Below are 20,747 nucleotides of genomic sequence, written 5' to 3'. Positions count from 1 at the left end.
CAAACAACCGGAATTGTGGAACAAAAATGCATGGCTTTCGCATCATGATAATGCACCTACTCACTCATCTTTGCTTGTGAGAGATTATTTGGCCAAAAATAACACCGTTATCATGCCTCAGCCACCGTATTCACCAGATTTGGCCCCCTGCGACTTTTTCCTGTTCTCAAGATTGAAGAGACCCATGAAAAGACCCTGAGGAACTCAAAGACACACCATAAAGTGTATATCAGAACTGCTTCGAGGATTGGAAAAAATGTTGGCAAAAGTGTATCTATTGTATCTGAGGGGGACTACTTTGAAAGAGATGAAATAGAAATTTATGAATAAATAAATATTTTTTGAGAAAAATGAAAATTCACCTTATTTTTGGAACACCTCGTATATGATGTCATAGTCGAAAAAAAATGTTTCAACTTTGAAAAAACTTCTAAATATTGCAATTTTTGGGGCATTTGACTTGGAATTGCGCAAAACACCTTGATATTACACCATTTTAAAAACCAGTTTCATATATAGCGTGAAAAAATGCACGAGAAATATTCCCGATTATTCTTATAACTAACTCTCGCTGGTTTTTGCTGTTGTAGTAGCATAAATATTCCCCCTACAAGCACGGGGAATGCTCCTGGAATGACACTTCTTGGCCGGATATAAATCCGGGTCGTTCCGGTAACGTAGAACCGAATCTCGTGCGAACGTTACCGCTAGTCTGTGTGATTGGCGTGCCCATCCTTTTTTAGACGTTTACCACAGCTCCTACTCTAGTTTGTGGCGTGCGTGCACAAAACGGAACATCTGCAATTAGACTTCCACAAACTCAGTTGCAGTTGCACAGTGTAATGGGCCATCATCAGTCAAACCCAAAAGCGACGGTGAAAATTCTTGCAAGTGATAAAGTTGCATGTGGTCATCTATCACTCAGCGACGGCACTCGCCATAGTTGAGAAGGCATCCAGCAGAATTGCCCAGCAAAGCATTACTTGGCACTGCATACGTACAGGCATAGATACATTCAAACATGCGTACATGCATACATACATGCAGACTGCATACTTGCACATTGTCTGGTTTTCACGCATTACGGCGATGGGTAGCATTTGATGGAATTTCCGAAAGAACGACTACAGATTTGATTGTCTTTTATTACATTAGTGCAGTAATCTTTATTCATTTATTTCGAGATGCAATAAAAGAAAATTGAAGCTTCGAAAAAAGGTAAACCATTCAACTCAAGAGCTGGATACGCATTTTTATAAAATACAATAAACAAAAAAATAAATGAAGATCTAAAGTGAAATTGAAATTAAAAGAAATAGAAACAGAAAAAAGGCCCATTATGAACGCATGAAAAGCGAGAAAAAGATTCTTGGATAAGTGCTTATGTTCGAATGTGTGTAAATACGTGAAATTAAAAATGTACACGGCAACCACAAATCAATCATTTTGAGCCCTCAGCTAACTTCAAAGTCCTTTAGCACTTATTGCACTCATTTTTCAGTCTTGCTCTCCTCATTTCCTCTTCATTTAAGCACCGCCGCTCGCGCTGTTATGGCAGTTTGCTGCCAAGCCTAGCTGAGTCGACCGACCATTCGGTTCGCTTATGAGGCTTAAATAACGCACAACAATTCATCTCGTTAATAGACAACGCGTCCATTTATGCGCCTCATTAGTATGTGTGCATGCCTATGTGTGTGTATCTGCTCGTCTACTTGACTGTTGTTAATATAAAATTACAAATTAACAAATAACCATAGAAAATTTATAATTGAATGTAACTTCAACACGAAATGCGTTTCTTTCGAAATTTTTTAAAATAATTTTTTTTATGAAAAAGTCGGTATCACATCTTAAGAATGGTAACTGAAATACTTATGCGGAATTTAGTAATGCATTATTAACGATTCTTGTCGATTATTACAGATTATATTAACACGCGTGTGCATGTATGTGTAGGTCTATATTCTACATTTTGTTCTTCAAATGCATTGGAGGTCATACACAAAGGAAAAATAGACAGCAAGAAGGTTTTCTTCGACAAGAAGAAAAAAAGCAATAGCTGTCTGACCCAAGATTTACAATACTACAGCTCAGTTACGTAGATTGATTGTTCAAAACTGAGCTTTGCTGCAATGCGCCTACTACAGTGTCGTACATAATTGAGTGCATAATGTTTTTTTTAATAGCTACGCCATGTAACTCCTTCATACAAATAATCTGAGAAAAGTAGCAAAATCTGAACGCCCAGCAATAAAAATTTAGTCTAACAAAACAATTCGTTGAGCCCTGTTTTTCAAGCTTTCAAATGGTGAACAGGACTCAAATAAAGTAAGAAATTGTCAATCCCAGATTATGGTATTAATCCCACTGTGTCCCATTTTACGAAATCTTCTCACTTTTACAATATACAGGGTGCATACGGTAGTTGAGGACATGCCCATACATACATATGCGGCTACAATTTCCCGAAATCTGTATTCTGCTCTTTTTCAGATGCGGCTGCCGTAGCCGATTGGTTTGGTGCGTGACTACCATTCGGAATTCACAGAGAGAACGTTGGTTCGAATCTCGGTGAAACACCAAAATTAAGAAAAAGATTTTTCTAATAGCGGTCGCCCCTTGGCAGGCAATGGCAAACCTCCAAGTGTATTTCTGCCACGAAAAGCTCCTCATAAAAATATCTGCCGTTCGGAGTGAGCTTTGTGGGCCAATTGTGGAACAAAATCGAAAAATACGCCAAAAAGAAATGGACGAGGAGCTCGGCCAAACACCTAACAGAAGTGTCTGCGCCAATTATTTATTATTTATTTTCATACTCTCAGCCCAGCACGTTAATTTTGGGTGTGCAGCTTTAAAGCCCATTAAATACTAGTATAAAAAAATACAGGTTTCAAGTGGCCCAAATTTTCCTTTACTTTTGACCATTTTTTTTCGTTGCGGTGTTGCTTATTTTCTTCCACATAAAAGATTTATGCTTTCGTATATGGCAGAAAATTTGAAACAACGTAGGAAAAATATTTCTAAAGGCAACTGATTAGTAAAGTTCTCTCTCGACGAACAAAATTAATACTCTACAAGGCTCTCATCATGCTCGTCCTAAAGTATGGCGCAGAAGCGTGGACGAAGACAACATCCGATGAGGCGTCGCTTGGAATGTTTTAGAGAAAGATTCTACGGAAGATTTTTGGACCTTTCCATTGGCGATAGCGAATACACTGTGGAACAAATTCAGGTCAGCAAAAATTAGGTCCATTCTGAGAGTGGCGGGTGAAAATAGAGGCGAAATTAGAAGACCCGTATCGCGCCGTTTTTTTATGTTAGTTCGAATTTTTTTTTAATCGGCCTTCGAAGTTTGCAGTCAAATGCCGATTTTCAGTATATTGTTTCATAAGTACCACAAAAATTTTCGAAATCAATTTTTTCAAAAATTGTAATTGTTGCACAGGTCTCTAGCAATAATTTGGCTTTTACAGATTGAAAAAATATCAATTAGTCGACGAGTTATAGCCAAAAAACCACATAAACAATTTTGCTCCGATTTCGAACTTCGAAGGCCGATTAAAAAAAAATTCGAACTAACATAAAAAAAGCGGCGCGATACGGGTCTTCTAATTTCGCCTCTATTTTCACCCGCCACTCTCAGAATGGACCTAATTTTTGCTAACCTGAATTTGTTCCACAGTGATATCGTAGGCGATGGATCGATGAGCTGTATGAGCTTTACGACGACATAGACATGGCGCAGCGAATAAAATTCTAGCGCCTACGTTGGTGGAATCATGTCGTCCGAATGGATAGAAATGCTCCGGCTCTGAAAGTATTCGATGCGATACCAGGTGTTAGTAGCAGAGGAAGAGGAAATCTTCCTTTGCTTTGGAAAGATCAGGTGGAGAAGGAGTTGGCTTCACTAGGTGTGGCGCCGATTAGCACGAGAAAGAAACGACTGGAGCGATTTGTTAAACTTGGCCAAAAACCCTTAAGCCGTTATCGCGCCCATCAAACAGGAGAAGAAGCAGAAGAAGAAGAAGAAGAAAACAAAAAATTGTCAAAAGCAACGCGATTGTTGAGTGACTGAAAACTTACACTCTTGCACCTTTAAGACTGAATGGCTTACAAAAATGCATTTTTTTTTTATTTTTTAAAGATTCTGATTGAAAAGTTTAATATATATTACATACTATTTTGATGAGAGTTAGCCTTGGGTTAAAGGATTTCTGGGTTCTGGAATGCACTATATTTGTATGAAAACATAACAAAATTTATATACAAAAAAAAAAAAACAAATTCAAACCTGGTATTTCAGGGCGGTCGTATTATTTTGAACACAGGTATATGTCAAAAAAATGATGGGAATTGCTCATTTAAAAAGCGCGCGTTACGTCTAGATTTTCTTGCTGGAATGTTGACACAACTGTCCTCCATAGTATCGCAGAGTTTGAGGATGATCTGTCAATAAGCTTGGTTTTGGCATTTAATTACATCAGTTAACCGCAGGTGTGCGCTGCGATTTTCACTATGGATAAAAATATCGAACAAAGAATTTGTCTTAAATTTTGAGTTTCGAACGGGATTTCGTGTGCCGAATCGTTGAAAATGTTGCAGAAAGTCTATGGCGAGTGCGTTTTATCAAAAACACCTGTCTACGAGTGGTATAAGACTTTTGCAGAGGGCTTCTCGTGGAAGATTTGCCCCGATCTGGTCGCCCATCAACGTCTTCAACGGATGAAAACGTCGACAAAGTCAAGGAAGAGGTGCTGGAAAAGCATCATTTAAGTTTGAGGGAGGTAGCTCGTGACGTTAGCGTGTCTCACGAATCAACACGCAACATTAGACGCGTGGCTGCCCACTCGTTCCAAGAGAGTTGAATTTCTTTCAAAAAATTCATCGGAAGAAGTTGGCTGAAGACATGCCTGAGCAAGTGAATTCAGACCCAACGTTTATCCAGCGCATCATAACAGGTGATGACACGTGGGTGTATGAGTTTAACATGCAAACCAGTCAACAGGCGACTGAATGGCGCTATCCACATGAGCCGAGACCCAAAAAAAACACGTAAAAGTCGGTCAAAAGTGAGAATCACGCCATTCGCTTGCTTTGATTATCTTGCTGTTGTGCACTCGGAATTCGTTCCAAATGTTTCTACGGTAAATAAAGAATATTATTTGAAAGTTATGCAAAGTTTGAGAGAGAATGTGTGTAAGTAACGGCTCAATTTGTGGAAAGAAAACTCATGGCTCTTGCACCATGATAACGCACCGTCTCACAAGGCTCATATTGTGAACACATTTTTGACCAAAAACTCAACAAATATCATCGAACAATCACTGTATTCACCGGATTTAGCCACCTGTGACTTTTTTTCCTAAAACTTTAAAGCCGAAAACTTAAATTGCTACTCCGCAGACGCCGCTTTGTGTCGATAGAGGCCATTAAGAAGAATCCGCTGAAGGAGGTGAAGAAGATCTCTTCAAACGCGTTTAAAAGGGGCTTTGATGACTGAACTAATCATTGACATCTGTGTATTTCTTCGAATGGAGCCTATTTTGAAGCCGGCAAAATAAATTTTGATGATGAAACAATTTTTTGCGTTTTATTGAACGATTCTCGGTACTTTTTTGACAGATTGTATAATATCAACAAGCACAGATTAGGGAATGTTAAAGTTTGAGTGCGCAGTGACTGACTGAGCAAGCAAGTCTGTGTAAAGGGTTCAAAATTTCATGTATTTAGAGCCAAACAAGCCAAGCAAATTTTGCAAATGAATAGCGTCCAAGATGTGGGGCTAAAAACGAAATTGTGTGCAAAAATATTAAAATGAAATTTTGTTGAAAATTGAAATGAAAATGTTGGCATTGCTAAGTGTGTCATGTGTTTGTCGTTTAAGTACACACACACACTTGCACTCATCTACGCATAAAATGCAAAAAAAAAGGGTGCTAGGCACAGGTGTACATACGCCAAAAAGGGATGATTAAATGTAAGGTGACCGGAGAAACAAATGAAGATGAATGTACACGCATACGAGCTTATTTCAGTTTTATGTTCGTTCATTGAATGAATGTCCTTCAAATGCTCAAAACACATAATTTACACATACAAGTACATTTAATTTTTACCCAAAACGGTGCTCTAAAGTCGAGTGATTACAAATTCAAGTGGGGTTGGTGCAATGCAAGCGTTAAGCACCATTTAAAATAAACTTTTATTTAATATGTGTATTGCAAACTGTTGTGCTGTGTGTGAGTGTGAGTGTGGGGTGGAGGGAGGGGTGTTAAAAAGGCACAGAGCGGACAGAATATACATTTAGTTAATGATTTCAATTACTTGGGGTGCATTTCTATAAACCTATTGCACGGTAATGGTGCGTGAAATATTAAGGATTTCGTGTATAGGAAAGTCGTGAGTTCTCAAGGAGTTACTGCATACATACATACATACATACATTCGCGAATGACGCCCACAGATATGCAACGGCTTTGCATGAAATAATTTAATAATAAAAATATAAAATAAATAAAATGTTTCTACAGTAGTGTTTTCCCAAGTGAGCGGCCTCAAGTTGAAAATGTTTTATTAGACACTTTCGTTTACAGTAACAACCTCCGTCTTTCGTTCTTGGCATCGAAATAAAAAAGCGCTAACCAAATCGATGGCATCCGTGTGGTAAATTCGATTTACTGGCTGCCGATTTACAACACCCCATTCTTCAGTAGCAATTTCCAGCAGCATCCTTTCCATATCTGCCTTCACATGCCTACTGATGCGCGATTGCACACTAGGGTGGGTCGGTTTTTTTACGGCAAACAAAAATTTATTTCTATATACATACATACGTATATACATATACATATATATATTATATATATATCTTTATATATATATAAGAAAGTCATGCTAGTTACACTATTTATAACTCGAGGATGGCTGAACCGATTTGGCTGAAAATTGGTGAAGAGGTAGTTTAGAACCAGGAGACGGACATAGGACACTTTTTATCCCATTCGAATGTGTTTCCGTGAAGTCACTATAAAATGTGGTATAAAAAAAACGCATCTGATATCGAATAACAAAACGCAAATGACAGCTAAACGTAGTTTTGTCTATGGTTAAGTAGAAAATTTGATAATATAAATTTTGTCAGAAATATATAATCACAGTAATTTGTATTCTCTTTGAATCGTCATTATCAATGCCGCAACCAAGGCGATCGAATCTTTCCCGACAAAGCCGTAATGCAAGAAGGATACGAAAAATCGCAAATGAAACGACTGACGAAGCACAAGGAATTGCCCGTGAAGAGCGCCGCGTTAGTATGACTCGACTTTGTGCTTCTCAATCACAAGATCAAAGCGAGGCAGCCCGTGAAACGGCTCGGTTGGCAATGCGAAATCGTCGAGCGAATAACAGAGATGAACAAGTAGATCATTTTCGACGCACAAGAAGAGAATTATCGAGTTTTGGCGAAACACCGGAATCCCGTCATTTTTTTGCAAACACTCAAAAATACAATGGTTGTTTCCAAATGACCTCATTTGGGGCACACATTATCGAAGAACGAGGATTTAATCCGACATTCCAAGTATTTATTGATTTGTTTTTGAACTTATTATAATTATTCATATGTATTATGTTTATGTTTGCTGATTACAAAAAAAAGTGTTTAAAAATAAAAATACTGACTTTGCTTTTTATAGATACAAGGACAGATTAACCATCGAATTGGATCATTGCAACCTCTCCAAGATGCACAGCACAAATTTTTACTAATATACTTCATGGGCAACATGGAATAACAACTTGATCGACGTCAAGGGATCAATGCAATGGGGCTCTCGCGGGTAGCAGAATTATAATTTTATAATAAATTTTTCTATTTTTTTAAGAGCCAGAACGTGAAAAAAATCATTTTTTTTTTTGTTTTGCCAATAAACAGATAAAATATCTAGAAAAAAATTTGTTTTTTTGGTAAATCTGCTACCCACCATAGCGAAATATCTTCTGATGAATAATCGACCGAATGTGTTAAATAAAGAATTGATCAAATGAATAAAAACGATTTTCAATTGATACCGATTGTTTTTCTTCAGTTTTTAAAGCTTTCAATTTTGAGTCTGTCGATCAGAAAGGTGCCTTCATTTCTCAACATAAAATACAAAAAATTGGCCACGCATTTCACTGTAATGCAAAACAAAAAACAAAAAAAAAAAAAAAACATATAGAGAATTCACGCCCGTTTCACCAGAATACAAAACATTGTCAATTTGAAAAAAAGTTTTATTTCGCTACTGTACTGCTTACTGCGCATAAAGATAATTTATTTATTTATTTATTTATATTTCATTATTTAAAGCCCACACCTCATTTCAAATGGTGATTTTTGGGTGTTTCTTTAATCCCTTGAACTGAAATGACGAGGAGAGCTCGTCATTAACTTTCCTGAACAAACTGACAATTTATAATAATAAACATTCATATAAATGTGTGACACAGATATTATTTTTAATAATAACAAATTATTTGAGCAACAAAACCGTAAGTTTCTATTTCAAATCCTTTTCTTAAAACTAGGAAAATTAAATCGTCTGCTAGAGCAGTGCTAACTGAAAATAAATTGTCGTTCAAGGGTTTAAGAGCGTGTAAAACGGAAACGACAAAAGGTTTTTTGTTCATGTTTTCAGTATTTTATTTCTTGATCTATTGTTAAAAAATAAAAATTTTGTTTGGCCATACGAGATTCCTTCAAAAAGTTTCCAACCTTCAAAAAATGGTCTTCACATAGAAAATGGACACACATATAGCCGGTTCTACTCAACAGATTTTGATGAAATAAAATTTAACTGACATAGGTAGAATAGATGTCGTTATCGTGTGAACTACAGTCATTTGAAAAAATTTTTTTTTGGTATTTTTGTTTTTTTAGTTTTTTTAACAAAAAATTTTTTCGTTTCTGTTTTACAGGCTTTTAAAGAAACGCACACAAAACATAATTTCAAACGTGCTTTCGCTTTCAGATTACGAAATTTTTTCTTCAGACGCCCTTTTCATATAATTTGGAACGTTAGTATTTTAGGAGATTTAAATTCAATATATCACAAGTTCACGGCATAGTAATGTTTTTTTATCTATATTTTTAGAGAATTTTCACCCAGAAGCGACCCATCCTAATTTATATACATAAATAATCATCATGACAACCAGCAGGCAACAATCAAGGCGGTCGATTGATATTCGTCATTTTCATCACTTTCATTTCCCTACTGAAAGAGAAAGATGGGAGAAAGCGAAAGAGGTTGGAACTAAAAAAAAACAAACTGGAAAAGTCCGCAGACTGACAGACGCAGAAAATAAAATTTATTTCTATTTTAAAAATAAGCAAAAATGTATACTCTGAAGCTATGAAGCAGGAAATGCTTAGGCTAAAGCAATGTGGAAGGTAGATACCGAAGTGTGTCTCTCGACGGTGCTTTGAAGCAAAGCAGATTAACTTATATATCGATTGGTGTCCAACGCCAGCCAGGTTATCAAGCGAACGCCAGCCAGTCAACAAAATTCTCTGAATTGAGAAAGAGCGACAAAAAAAAAAAAAAGAAACCAAAAAGAACAGAAAATAAATTATATACCTAAGAGTAAGAATCTATTGAAGATGAACGACAGCTGTGGCCAACGGCGGTCTAATAGGATTTGTGTGCCTGGCAATGCATGAAAAATAATTTAAATAGAAATCCTTAAAGGGGAAAAAATTTATAAAGGAAGAGTGGAAAGAGTGCAGATTGAATAGAAATTACTAAATGACAATAAGAAATGGGTGCGAAAAAGACAACGCGCCCTAGCAAAACGCTGTTGAGAGCAAAACTGTTTTCGCGCCTGTAAATAGGCAACAAAAATAAGTAGGTTGTTAAATCAGACTGGTACTGAGGAGTTACGCCTAAATGCGCATTCGAATTTCGCTTTACAAGAACTAGAGTGATTGTCTCTTTAGTTAGGGTACGCCTGCACGAATGGTTTAAGTGGTGCTGAAGATAATTCAAACCGTTACAGACTAAAACTAATACCGGCAAGCAATTTCCATGCACACACACACGTACATATTAGTTTTAAATCAAAAATATCTCAGCAAGTCAATGTGGAGTTTCTTGCCAACAAACCCCTCGTAACACCGAGCCAAGGAGCTGTGATCGTTATTAAAAATCGGCGCCGTAAAATATGCAAGAACATTTCGTTCGACAAGTGCTTGCACACAAACACCTCTGTGATTGTTTAAAGCCTGTAGGAAGTGTGAACTAGTGAAACAAGTTTGTGGTTCAGAATGAGTACTGTTTCGTTAATTACAAACCACTTTACTGCTACTCATTTCACGAGCGCTTTTAGAGTGAGATATTGGCAAAGCTGAAAAGTACATGCAAAGAAGTGCGCGTCTGGCGCATTGGATATTCATAATTTTTATGTCCTGGGCGTCCCTGTAAATCTTCATCGTTAATCTTTTGTAAAAATTTAGCTACCTTCCCCATTTTTTTTTTTCTGACGGGACAGACTATCACGTACAGCACTCAGACACGATTAAGTCCGTTGTACCGCAATCGAGTTCGCTTTTTGATTTTCTTTAAACCTAGCCGACCTCCGAAGGAATCTGAGTAGATCTTGTGGTGCCAAGGAGCCAAGGAGCCAAGGTGGTCGTTTCTTAACACATCAGTGCCAAAGACCTCAAGCCTAATCGAGCGAAAGCCGGGCAGATGCACGAACCTCCGAGTAACTGAGTAATAATCCCGCACAAACGCCTTCAACTACTATGGTCACTGTGTTTATGGAAGTAAAAGAAAACATGGTAACGGTTCTAAATGCACCAAAAGCGCACCAGTTCGGCACATCTGCGGTTTCCTACAGGGCAACTTGTGCATACATGTATATAGAGTATATATTGTATGTATGTAAATATTGTATGTATATATTATATGTACAAATATATTGTGTGTATGTATGCACGGTTTACAACATCCCAGTTTATATGTACATAACTCTTTCGCTGCTTCCGCTGCGCCGTTCGTCGTGCAAATTCTAAAATTGTATAAATTAATAAAAAGGTTCTTCCCTAACTGCAGGCTATTTGCAAAAATGATTACGAAAATAAATTGAAGTAGACATAGAAATAGTTCGGAAGCAGAGCAGCTGAAAGATAGACAGACAGATTGCGATTCAAGCATGAATTGCAAAAGCGGCAAGGTAAGGCTGAAGATGCACCACAGCAAAGGACATTCAGTCGGTCGATGAAGGCATTTTCATGGCGGCCAAGCGAATTTTCACTTAAGAAATATTAGTAATTTGAAATTGCGGAAGTGCTAATTTTAAATTGAATTTTATGCAATTTCAAATAGAATGTATGGAAAAATAATAAATGCAAACTTAATGTGGTCGCAGGCAGACAACCGCCCATAAGCGTGCAATTTTCTATCTTGGCAATTTGAAGCGTTTGTTGTATCGCACTCGTCGCCCTGAAACCCGCGAAGGCAGAAGCTGGCGCTTATTGCATAAGAATGTACCATCTTATCGATCCACTCCTGTGACTGATTTTTTGACCAGAAATCGCATTTTAACCATCGCCCTTTGGCTTCTACCTACTCGGAAAATTGCATGTGGCCGTGAAAGGAAAACGTTTTGCGTCCGTAGAGACCATCCAAAAGGCTTGTACCGATATCCTGATGGACATCCCTTCAATGACCTGAATCACTCTTTCGAAGAGCTTTTAGATGACGCAAAACAGTATTTCGAGGCCAGAGGGGACTATTTTGAATAAATAAACTCGAAGTTATCAGAACGAAGCTCCTTCGGTTTTCACCTTGTAAATTTGATTTGTTTGAATATTTGTGGCCCAGTTTTCATTGCCGCATAGTTTTCAATGCGTTGCAAGACATCTCAGTAGAAGACGTGGGGCCAAAATTGTAGGACCAGCGAAAAGCTGCTTTCGGGATTTCACTGAAATTACATGCAATTTTAATAAGAGCGACGAACAATAGGCAGTATGTATGTATATGTATATGTACGTATGTATGTATTATAAAGGTTCTATATACAAAGAGAAGCGTTCTAACTTAAAAGAGTTTGAGTGGCTAAGTTTTGTACTTCTACTGAGCATTCCGCTTGTACGAGTATTTGAACCACTTTTCACATCACTTCCGCCCATTCATCTTTCTTTTATATGGCTTCACGATTTGCTGGTGATTTAAATTGTATTGCGTTCTAATTTCCAGAAATTAATAAATAATTCAAATAGCCCACCCGCGGGGTGTAGACGAGGAAGCGTGAAGTGAAGGAAAGCTTTACATACAACCAGCCAACCAACCAACCAGCTAGTCGTCAGTCAGGACGTCTTTTCGAGTGTGAGTCGTGGCAAATTAATACTTTAATGCTCTTCTAATTGGCTATTATGAAAATTTTAATTTACATTTGTGCGCCACGAAGGACAAGAAAAATGTGGCAATGTCACAAAAAGGCATATTTCTCTCTACTTTTCTCCCGCACAAAGATGTACGTGTGTGTGTGTGTACGAGTATAAATGATACTGGTTTAATGAAATTAAAAGTACAATAAAATCACGTAAACTTGATTTCACCTTGACTTGTGCCGAAAGTGGTAAGAAATTATGTAAATGTCTTCGTGCCGAAAAATGCGGTACATACCTGCAAAGAGAGTAAAAGATAGAGAGAGAGAGAGAGAGAGAGAAAATAATGTCATTAGTAAAGTTTATCGAATACAAAAATTATGTTGCAAAAATGTGAATAAATTCAAAGTATATCTACAAATGACGTAAACTTAATTTTCTACGTATTTTTCATTACACGCGCACATTTCGCGCAATAACAAGCGGAATTGTAATTGGTTTTAATAATAAAAAAAACACTGAATTCTAAAATTATGTGGCATAAAATTTAATTTATGGAACTTTTTGCAATATTTTTGAAAGGTTGGCCACAGCCAAGCTTAAGCGTGACAACAACATAGCCACAAGCGCTTCTAGTGATTTTTTTAAAGTAGTTCATAATAGCAACAAGAAAAATAATAATAACGGTGAAAGGACGCGTAGAGGTGACCTTGCACACAGAGAAACGCTCAAATTGTGATAAGTGGGAAAGCGAACACCGTATGAAATGAGCCACAAGAGTAGGTCGCCTAAAAATATACCAACGAGAGGAGGATATTTTGAAAAAACTGCGTTTGTTACGTGTTTTGTGTACATTTTGATGAGGGTACTTGAAAGGGCAACTAGCTTGCGTCACAGAGTTATGTTTTAATTAGTCTATTTTGGTATATTATGAAGAGGTAAGCTTTAACTTTGCATAATTTCGGGCGTTAAAAGTGATTAAATGCCAAAGACAAAGTAAGTAAAGGAAATACTTATACTTAGAGAAACTGCGAGGTAGTCTGATTTTAGTTCGAGTTATGGTTTTGTAACTTTAATGCCGAAATGTATGAGAGTATGCACATTTTTTTTTCACGGGCCACATTACGACTTTAAGGCAAATTAATTGTGCGCAAAAAGGTGAGATTCAAGTGAATCAAAAACACAAAAAACAAAAAAAAAAAACAAAAAAAAAACTGAATGCACCACTCTATGTAAGACCGTGCGTGTATGTGAGAAAATAGGAGATGGCGATAGGAACCAAAAATCGTATGGATATAGCAGGGATATTTTGCAACTTTAGGCACTTCCTTTCTAACACCCTACATTTTCTTGATGTGGATTCTATTAAGGTTACATTTATCTCTCAGGAGAGTTAATAGTTTAAGCTGTCCAACATATGCTACGTTAACCCCCGACTTCCCATTTGCCGGGAATTATGGGGCGTAAAATTAAAAAAATTGGAAGAAATTTCTTAACTGTTTTAAATTCTGAGACTTAGTTCGCTCACTATGATCGTAAAGTAAAACAAGACGCTTAAGAGTGATGCGAACCTGGTTATACGCATCGAGTTCGTATCCAGAAATCGGCCAAGGAGGTGTTAGCAGCAGTTTGTTGGAAGGCGAAAGGTATTTCGTTTGTGGATTACTTGCAACCTTGTAAAATACTGAATTCTATATTTTTTACCGTTTTTTGTTTCTAATCTGGCAAGTACAGCACTTAGACACCATTAAGTGCATTGTACTACACCCGGGATGCCTTTTAATTTCCCTTAAATCTACCCGACCTCTGAAGAAATCTGAGTAAATCTTGCGGTGTCCAGGAGCCAAGCTGGTCGCTTCTTAACACACCAGTGCCAAAGACCTCAAACCTGATTCGAGCAAAGGCCGGACAGACACACAGAAAGGTGTCCGTCATCTCAGCTTCCTCTCCACATGCTGGGCAGAGTTCACTATCTGAGATGCCCATCTTTTTATGAGCTTCGCCCAAAGAAATTGGCCGTCATCAGTCCAACCAGCTGTCTACAGTTCCTTCTGCTTAATGTCAGGAGGCTCTGCGACAGTCGGTCGGACATGACGGGTAACATCAGTTTTATCTATCTGCAGCATCTCTCAGTCTGCCAGGTTTGCTTGTAGGTTAGAGTAACCCGTTTGCTAACCGTGGCTGTGATGGCTGCAGAAGGAAGTGCCAGAACCGGCTCTAAGGCCAGCTGGCTTAGCTAAAAGTCAGAAATCTCGTTGTCCGCAGTACTCTCGTGTCCCGGGACCCATGTTAGCATCAGGATATTATGTCTACCGACATAGTTCAATCAGGATTTACAGTACTCAACCTTGAAGTGGCTGTCCAAGGCCATGAGCGCAGTTTTGCTGTCGCTGCAGATACATACACATGCAGATGCGTGCATTCCAAGAACAAAGTGCAGTTTTGTCCGGCTGGATTCCACGTAGACACTAGAGCCAGTACTGTGCTCGATCCTGGAGCCATTCGTGCAAATGCGAGAAAATGAAAAATATTATCGCAACCGTGAAAAAAGTATCCAGTTTGCAAAAGAATTTTTTATTTTCATTAGGCAAAGCACCGTGACACAAGAGCATATTGACAATGGCTAAAATCCATGAATGAAAATTCGAATTATTGGTGCATCTACACCACCATCAGATTTAGTCCCTATGGAAGTCATTCAGTCAGATTTGGTCCCTGTCGAATTCCATCTGTTTCCAGACCTAAATACAATTCTTGCGTGGAAAGCGTTTTTCATCAAATGATGAGGCCGTAACAGCTGTGAAAGCGCATTTTGCAGCACTTCCAAGCTCTCACTTCAATGGATGGAATTTAAAAATTAAAATCTCGTTGGAACAAATGTAATGAAGTTCAGAGAGTCCATGCTGAATAATAATAAAAAAGTGTATTTCAAACCAAAAAATTGTGGTTTTCTTATCGAACCGCAAAACTCATTGAACAACCTAGTATATGCTAAAGCGATTATCAAACGAATTTTAATATGAACACTAATTTGATGGTTGCTGAATGCACAATATAGTTTTTTGTCAGGCAAAAATGGCAATGCTCTTTAATCTTGTCATCTGCCTACTTTATTCGACATTTTTTAGAATCAAAATTTCCAAATGCGCTTTACTAAGTTCATCTTCATCCTTCAGGTAATGCCTTTGAATGTTTACGCTTCCTTAAAGTATGCAACGATACAGTCGAGTTCTTAATTTATACCATCATCCCTCTTTTTTTAATTCGGTGTTGGAAATGGCAGTATGCCTAGGGTAGCTAGCTATAAATCCATATACGTAATTTGTACCTACTATTGGGTTGGGGAAAAAGAAATGTCGTATTTGTGATTAAAATTTGAGGCTTTATTTAACGTAATTAGAATTATCCGATTCAAGTCAAATATGCCCCGTTTTGTTCGCAAACTTGTTGCTATTTAGAAGGCAAATTCATTATCCCCCCTTTATAAAACTCCCCCTCCTTATTTGCAAAAAACTCAGACAACCAGTTTTCGCAAGGCTCTTTTGAGGCCAACTTGGTATCACCAAGAGCGTTTTGCATGGACCAGAAGAGATGATAGTCACTTGGTGCCAGGCCCGGACTATATGGTGGGTGCGATAGGGCTCGTAGCTTCTGGCGGGTCATCAAAGATGTGTGAGGAAGAGCGTTGTCCGGGTGGAACACAACACCATTCCTATTGACCAATTCTGGCCACTTCTGGTCAATCGCCTGCTTCAAACGGTCAAGTTGCTCACAGTAGAGGACCGAATTAAGGGTCTGGCCATAGTTGAGCAGCTCATAGTGGATAATTCCCCTTCTAATCCCATCAAACACACTGCAAAACCTTCCTGGCGGTCAATCCGGGCTTGGCGATGGTTTGGGCCGGCTCGCCCCTTCTCGACCACGATCTTTTTCGCTTGGCATTGTCGTACGTGATCCACTTTTCATCGCCAGTCACCATCCGCTTCAAAAATGGGTCAAGTTCGTTCCGTTTTAGCAGAGAATCGCAAGCGTTGATTCGGTCCAAGAGATTTTTTTGCGTTAACACGTGTAGCACCTGAACATCCAGCTTTTTTTGGAATCCAATCTTCTGAAAATGGTTCCAAACGGTTTTGTGGTCTACACCTAGTTCCTGACTAATCGAGCGAATGCTCACATGTCAGTCTCTTCGGATAATTTCAACGATTTTATCAGTCTCTGCGACGATTGGTCTACCAATACGGGGTGCATCTTCGACATCTACTACACCAGAACGAAATCGATCGAACCAACGCTGTGCTGTGCGAATCGTTACAGTATCAGGCCCATAAACTTCACAAATTTTTGCCGCCGCCTTCGTTGCATTTTTACCTCTAAGATAGTAAAAACATAAAATATGATGAATTTCTTGCTTGGTGGACTCCATCTTTGACGCGCTATAACTTAAGACTGAAACGTACGATCACAACACTGTCAAAGAGACACTTGTAGTACAGATTGTCGTCTTCAAATCGCCGTTTAGTGTGACCCGATGCAATAAGTACAACGCAAGATATGTTTAAATGTAGCGCTCAATTGACAAAATACGACATTACTTTTTCCCCAACCCAATATTTTCTAAATTTGTTCTGGTACTATGGAGATATGCTGCTGACTTTTTGTTAAGATTATCGGGGGGAAAGAGCTCTCACTGTCAAAACAGCATATGATTAAATAAACACACTATCCTCTGTGGGATATTAAGCTAAACTCTTTCTTCAATTTATGGATGTGTCTTGATGTTCTTCCACAAATGGAGGGACCTACACTTTTATGGCGCCTCCGAATAGTTGCACTTTTAGCCAACTTTGAATGGTGAGCGCGTTTCTTCTGAAAAGTTTTCAATACCAACCTCAAATGGGTATTCTAAAAGATTGCACGGGAATCCCATTAATTTATTAAAAAAAATTTTAATTTCAACAATTTTTAATTCAAGAACTAAGCGGAGTTTTCCTTTATGTCAGTTAGAATATTCTGTGTAGTGTGAATTATTTTTCCTGAATAAAGACACTTTTGCAGAAGAAAAAATCCAATAGCCCGAAAATCATAAAATCTAAGAAAATTCAGCGCGAATGGCTAAAACTCTTTACAATCTTGATTTTTTTCCTTTTCTCAACGACAACTGCCACAAAAACCTCGATAAAAGAACACTTGTAAGAAGGCACTTGAGACACACATCAAGGGCATCTCACAGAGAAAACAAATTAAAACAAGAGCAAACAGCCAAATAAAATAAGCAACTGTGACACACAAATGGTATGCAACTAAGCAGAAAGGAAAGATAGAAAAATGGTCCGAGAAAAATGAGATTTAATATAAAAAAAAATATTGCATATAAACAGAGCAAAAAGTAAAGTCCCAATGCGTCAGCAACAAATCCGCAACGCATGCACACTGGACCATTTATAAACGTGCATTTGTGTGTGTATGTGTGTGTGTGTGCGTTTGTGGGTGTATGCGTGTTCTCGATGTATGCTAAGGAGATAAATGACAGTGAAAACTCAAAAAACAAAACAGAAAAATCATAAGAAGGCAGTGAGGCGAAGCAAGAAAATATACACAAAAAGTTGAGCGCAAAAACATTGAAGAAGAAGTTGTGTGCGTACGAAAGTGAAACGGCGAAAGTGATATGTGCACATATACGAGTATGTATATATGTATAAGTATAGCGTATATATATAGGCGAATAAGAATATAAAATGCTTAAATCGGCTAGGCGCATATGCTCAATGTGGCTGCGAAAAAAATATTCCATAAGATATGATAAATTACTACAAGCGCCCGGATGAGCGGGCATTGCTGAATGAAACGATTTTACAGCGCCTGAAACTGTGCTATGTACTATTTTTTATGTATGTATGTATGTATGTATGTATGCATATATGTGTGTATATGGAGCTTTTGTCGTTGAGATCTTTATTAGCAAAATTATATTATTTATTGCTCCAAATTAGTAATCGAGATAAATTGAATTGACGGTGGGTGTGAATTGTAATTTTCCATATTTGGGCATTTTATGCTTTTAGAAATACGTAAATGCTTCGCTTTCAAAGGAATGCAATAAGAACTACTTCAATAGCGATATTATATTTTCGCAGTCAAACAAACAAAAAAATGTGTGCACTTTGCCGCAAAAGAAAAAAAGGTGCTCTACTATCCATCCGTTTTTGACTTTGCCTTTTTCCTTACAATAACACCACAAATGCAGAATTTCGCTAAGAGCAGAATCTTTTGCTTGTTATGCTATTATTCTCTCCAGTTTATTGTGCCACGCGACATTTACCCTTACGCATTTTCCACTTTGACTTATTTTTGGCGTTTAACACTTTCACGTCCACAAGGTTTACAACACTTTTTTCTCTGTAGCCGAAACTTTTTGCAAAGTTGATCATTAAAATGTACAAATATAAAATATAAAATATTTTTGTATTAAGTTTCTATTGAAAATAAAATAATTCCACTTTAACAAAATTTTGTATTTCTTAATATTTTCGTTTTTCATGGTTTGCCACAGCTGCAAAAACACGAGTATTAATCCTTGTCCTTTAGGGCCCTCGCCTCATTTGAAATCGTCCTTTTTTGGGTGTTTCTTTAAAAGCGTGTAAAACGGAAACGAAAGAAGATTTTTTGTTCTTGTTTTCAGTATTTTATTTTTTGATCCTTTTGATAGCTTTCAAAAAATGGTCATCACATGGACAATGAACACATACAGGTACAGCCGGTTCTACTCAACCGATTTTGATGAAATAAAATTTTAATGACATAGGTAGAATTGATGTCGTTATCGTGTGAACTACGATCATTTGGAAATTCGAATAATAAATTTAGTATTTTTTCGGATCTTTAAATTTTTGAACATCCGCCATTTTGTCAAATATTATTATTTTTTAAAAATCGTAGGTCACGTGATAAGGACATTCATACTGAACAAAAACCTTTTTGTCTTTTTGATTTCAAACGCTTGTGAGTCCCGCAATCCGTGGCGCCAGCGATATATTATACCTTTTTTTGGCGGACCGTTTTTGAAGGCTGACAACTTTTTGAACGAACCTTGTATGACCAAATAAAAATTTCTATTTTTTAACAATAGATCGGAAAATAAAATACTGGAAACAAATATAAATAACCTTTTTTCATGTCCATTTTACTCGCTTTTAAAGAAACACCCAAAAAGCGCCATTTCAAATGAGGCGAGGGCCTTAAACAAAGATTCCAATCTTTCGCATTTTGCATTTTTTAAATGAGCTGGTAGTCCTCGGCGAAGCCTTTTTATTCCACACACTCGGATTTGTTGTAAAAGTAAAGTAAAAAGTTGCTATTTTGCGAGCTCAATGCTGTTCCATATAGAGATGATGTCATTTTCCAAACTAATGTTTCAATAAATCCATAACGGTGTTACTTGAAGTTTGTCCAACGACATAATAAAGTTTGAAAATCGAAATATATCCACTAGCAAAATCGCATAGCATTCGGATAAGAATACCAGGATAGTGATAATGGTGGTACGGCTTCTTAGGAGGAAGCATTTGTAGGTTTTCACCCTCTAGTAGTTACGAGTCAAGGAATCTGTGTCTCATCTGGCGTAATGCCTCACAGTTGGTGATTAAGTGTTCCATGGACTCCTCTTCATCACAGCAGAACCTTTATAAACTAGAACTGAAATCTTTACTGCAGGCAAAGTGACCTGTAAGTGGCTCACAGTAAGTTCACACGCCCTTTTTATCTAGAGTTAGAGCAGGTTTCGCTCTGTTGGTATTAAAATTCAGGAACTTTCTGGCGGGATTAAGGCCGTTAATGCCGTTTCAGGATTCCTTGGTTTTTATTTGGTTGTATTTTTTGGTTAAAGCCGAAAAATGGGGTTGGCTCAATAATTAGCCCTTCCGTCCCTTTTTTGGCATAAAAGTCTGTCTTCTCGTTTCTTTCATGTCCCTCATGTCTTGATACCCAAATAAGGGAGACCTGATTAAGAGTCGCCAGTTTGTTGAGTCCGTTGTTGCACTCTATAATTGCTTTTGAATTGATCGTAAAACTATTTAAGGCTTTGAGGACTGATTGGCAGTCCGAAACTATTTTAATTTTTATTTTTTCGAGGAGCTCCGCATGGAAACTTGTGGTATCTGTACTCAGTGCTAAAGATTTGTATTGTACAGGCCCCACTATCCCTACTCCTACATCCTGGAGCGTTTTGAATCCATCTGTACACCATATTTGCTAGTCACCATATAACCATGTTCGGCTACTGTAGCAACAGTTACGGTGAATGGATTGCGCTATCGAGAGAGGATTAACAATTTTTTATGGCCGGAATTGGATGGTCTTGATTTGGATAACGTTTATT

General features: G+C 37.7%; 1 protein-coding gene across 1 annotated transcript in view; it reads right to left on the bottom strand.

Moving 5' to 3' along the window:
• The window catches only part of LOC128860260 (serine/threonine-protein kinase NLK-like), a 136,168-nt gene extending 123,499 nt beyond the window's left edge, over nt 1-12,669 (bottom strand). The window contains exon 1 of the mRNA XM_054097673.1: nt 12,605-12,669. Within this exon, the coding sequence (XP_053953648.1) occupies nt 12,605-12,669 (65 nt within the window). The remainder of the gene's footprint in view (nt 1-12,604) is intronic.
• Between the last annotated feature and the right edge of the window lie 8,078 nt (nt 12,670-20,747).

Source organism: Anastrepha ludens, chromosome 4 (genome assembly GCF_028408465.1).
Source record: "Anastrepha ludens isolate Willacy chromosome 4, idAnaLude1.1, whole genome shotgun sequence".
Lineage (NCBI taxonomy): Eukaryota > Metazoa > Arthropoda > Insecta > Diptera > Tephritidae > Anastrepha > Anastrepha ludens.
The sequence above is the reverse complement of the archived record's forward strand: the minus strand, read 5'-3'. Positions and strand labels throughout refer to the sequence as shown.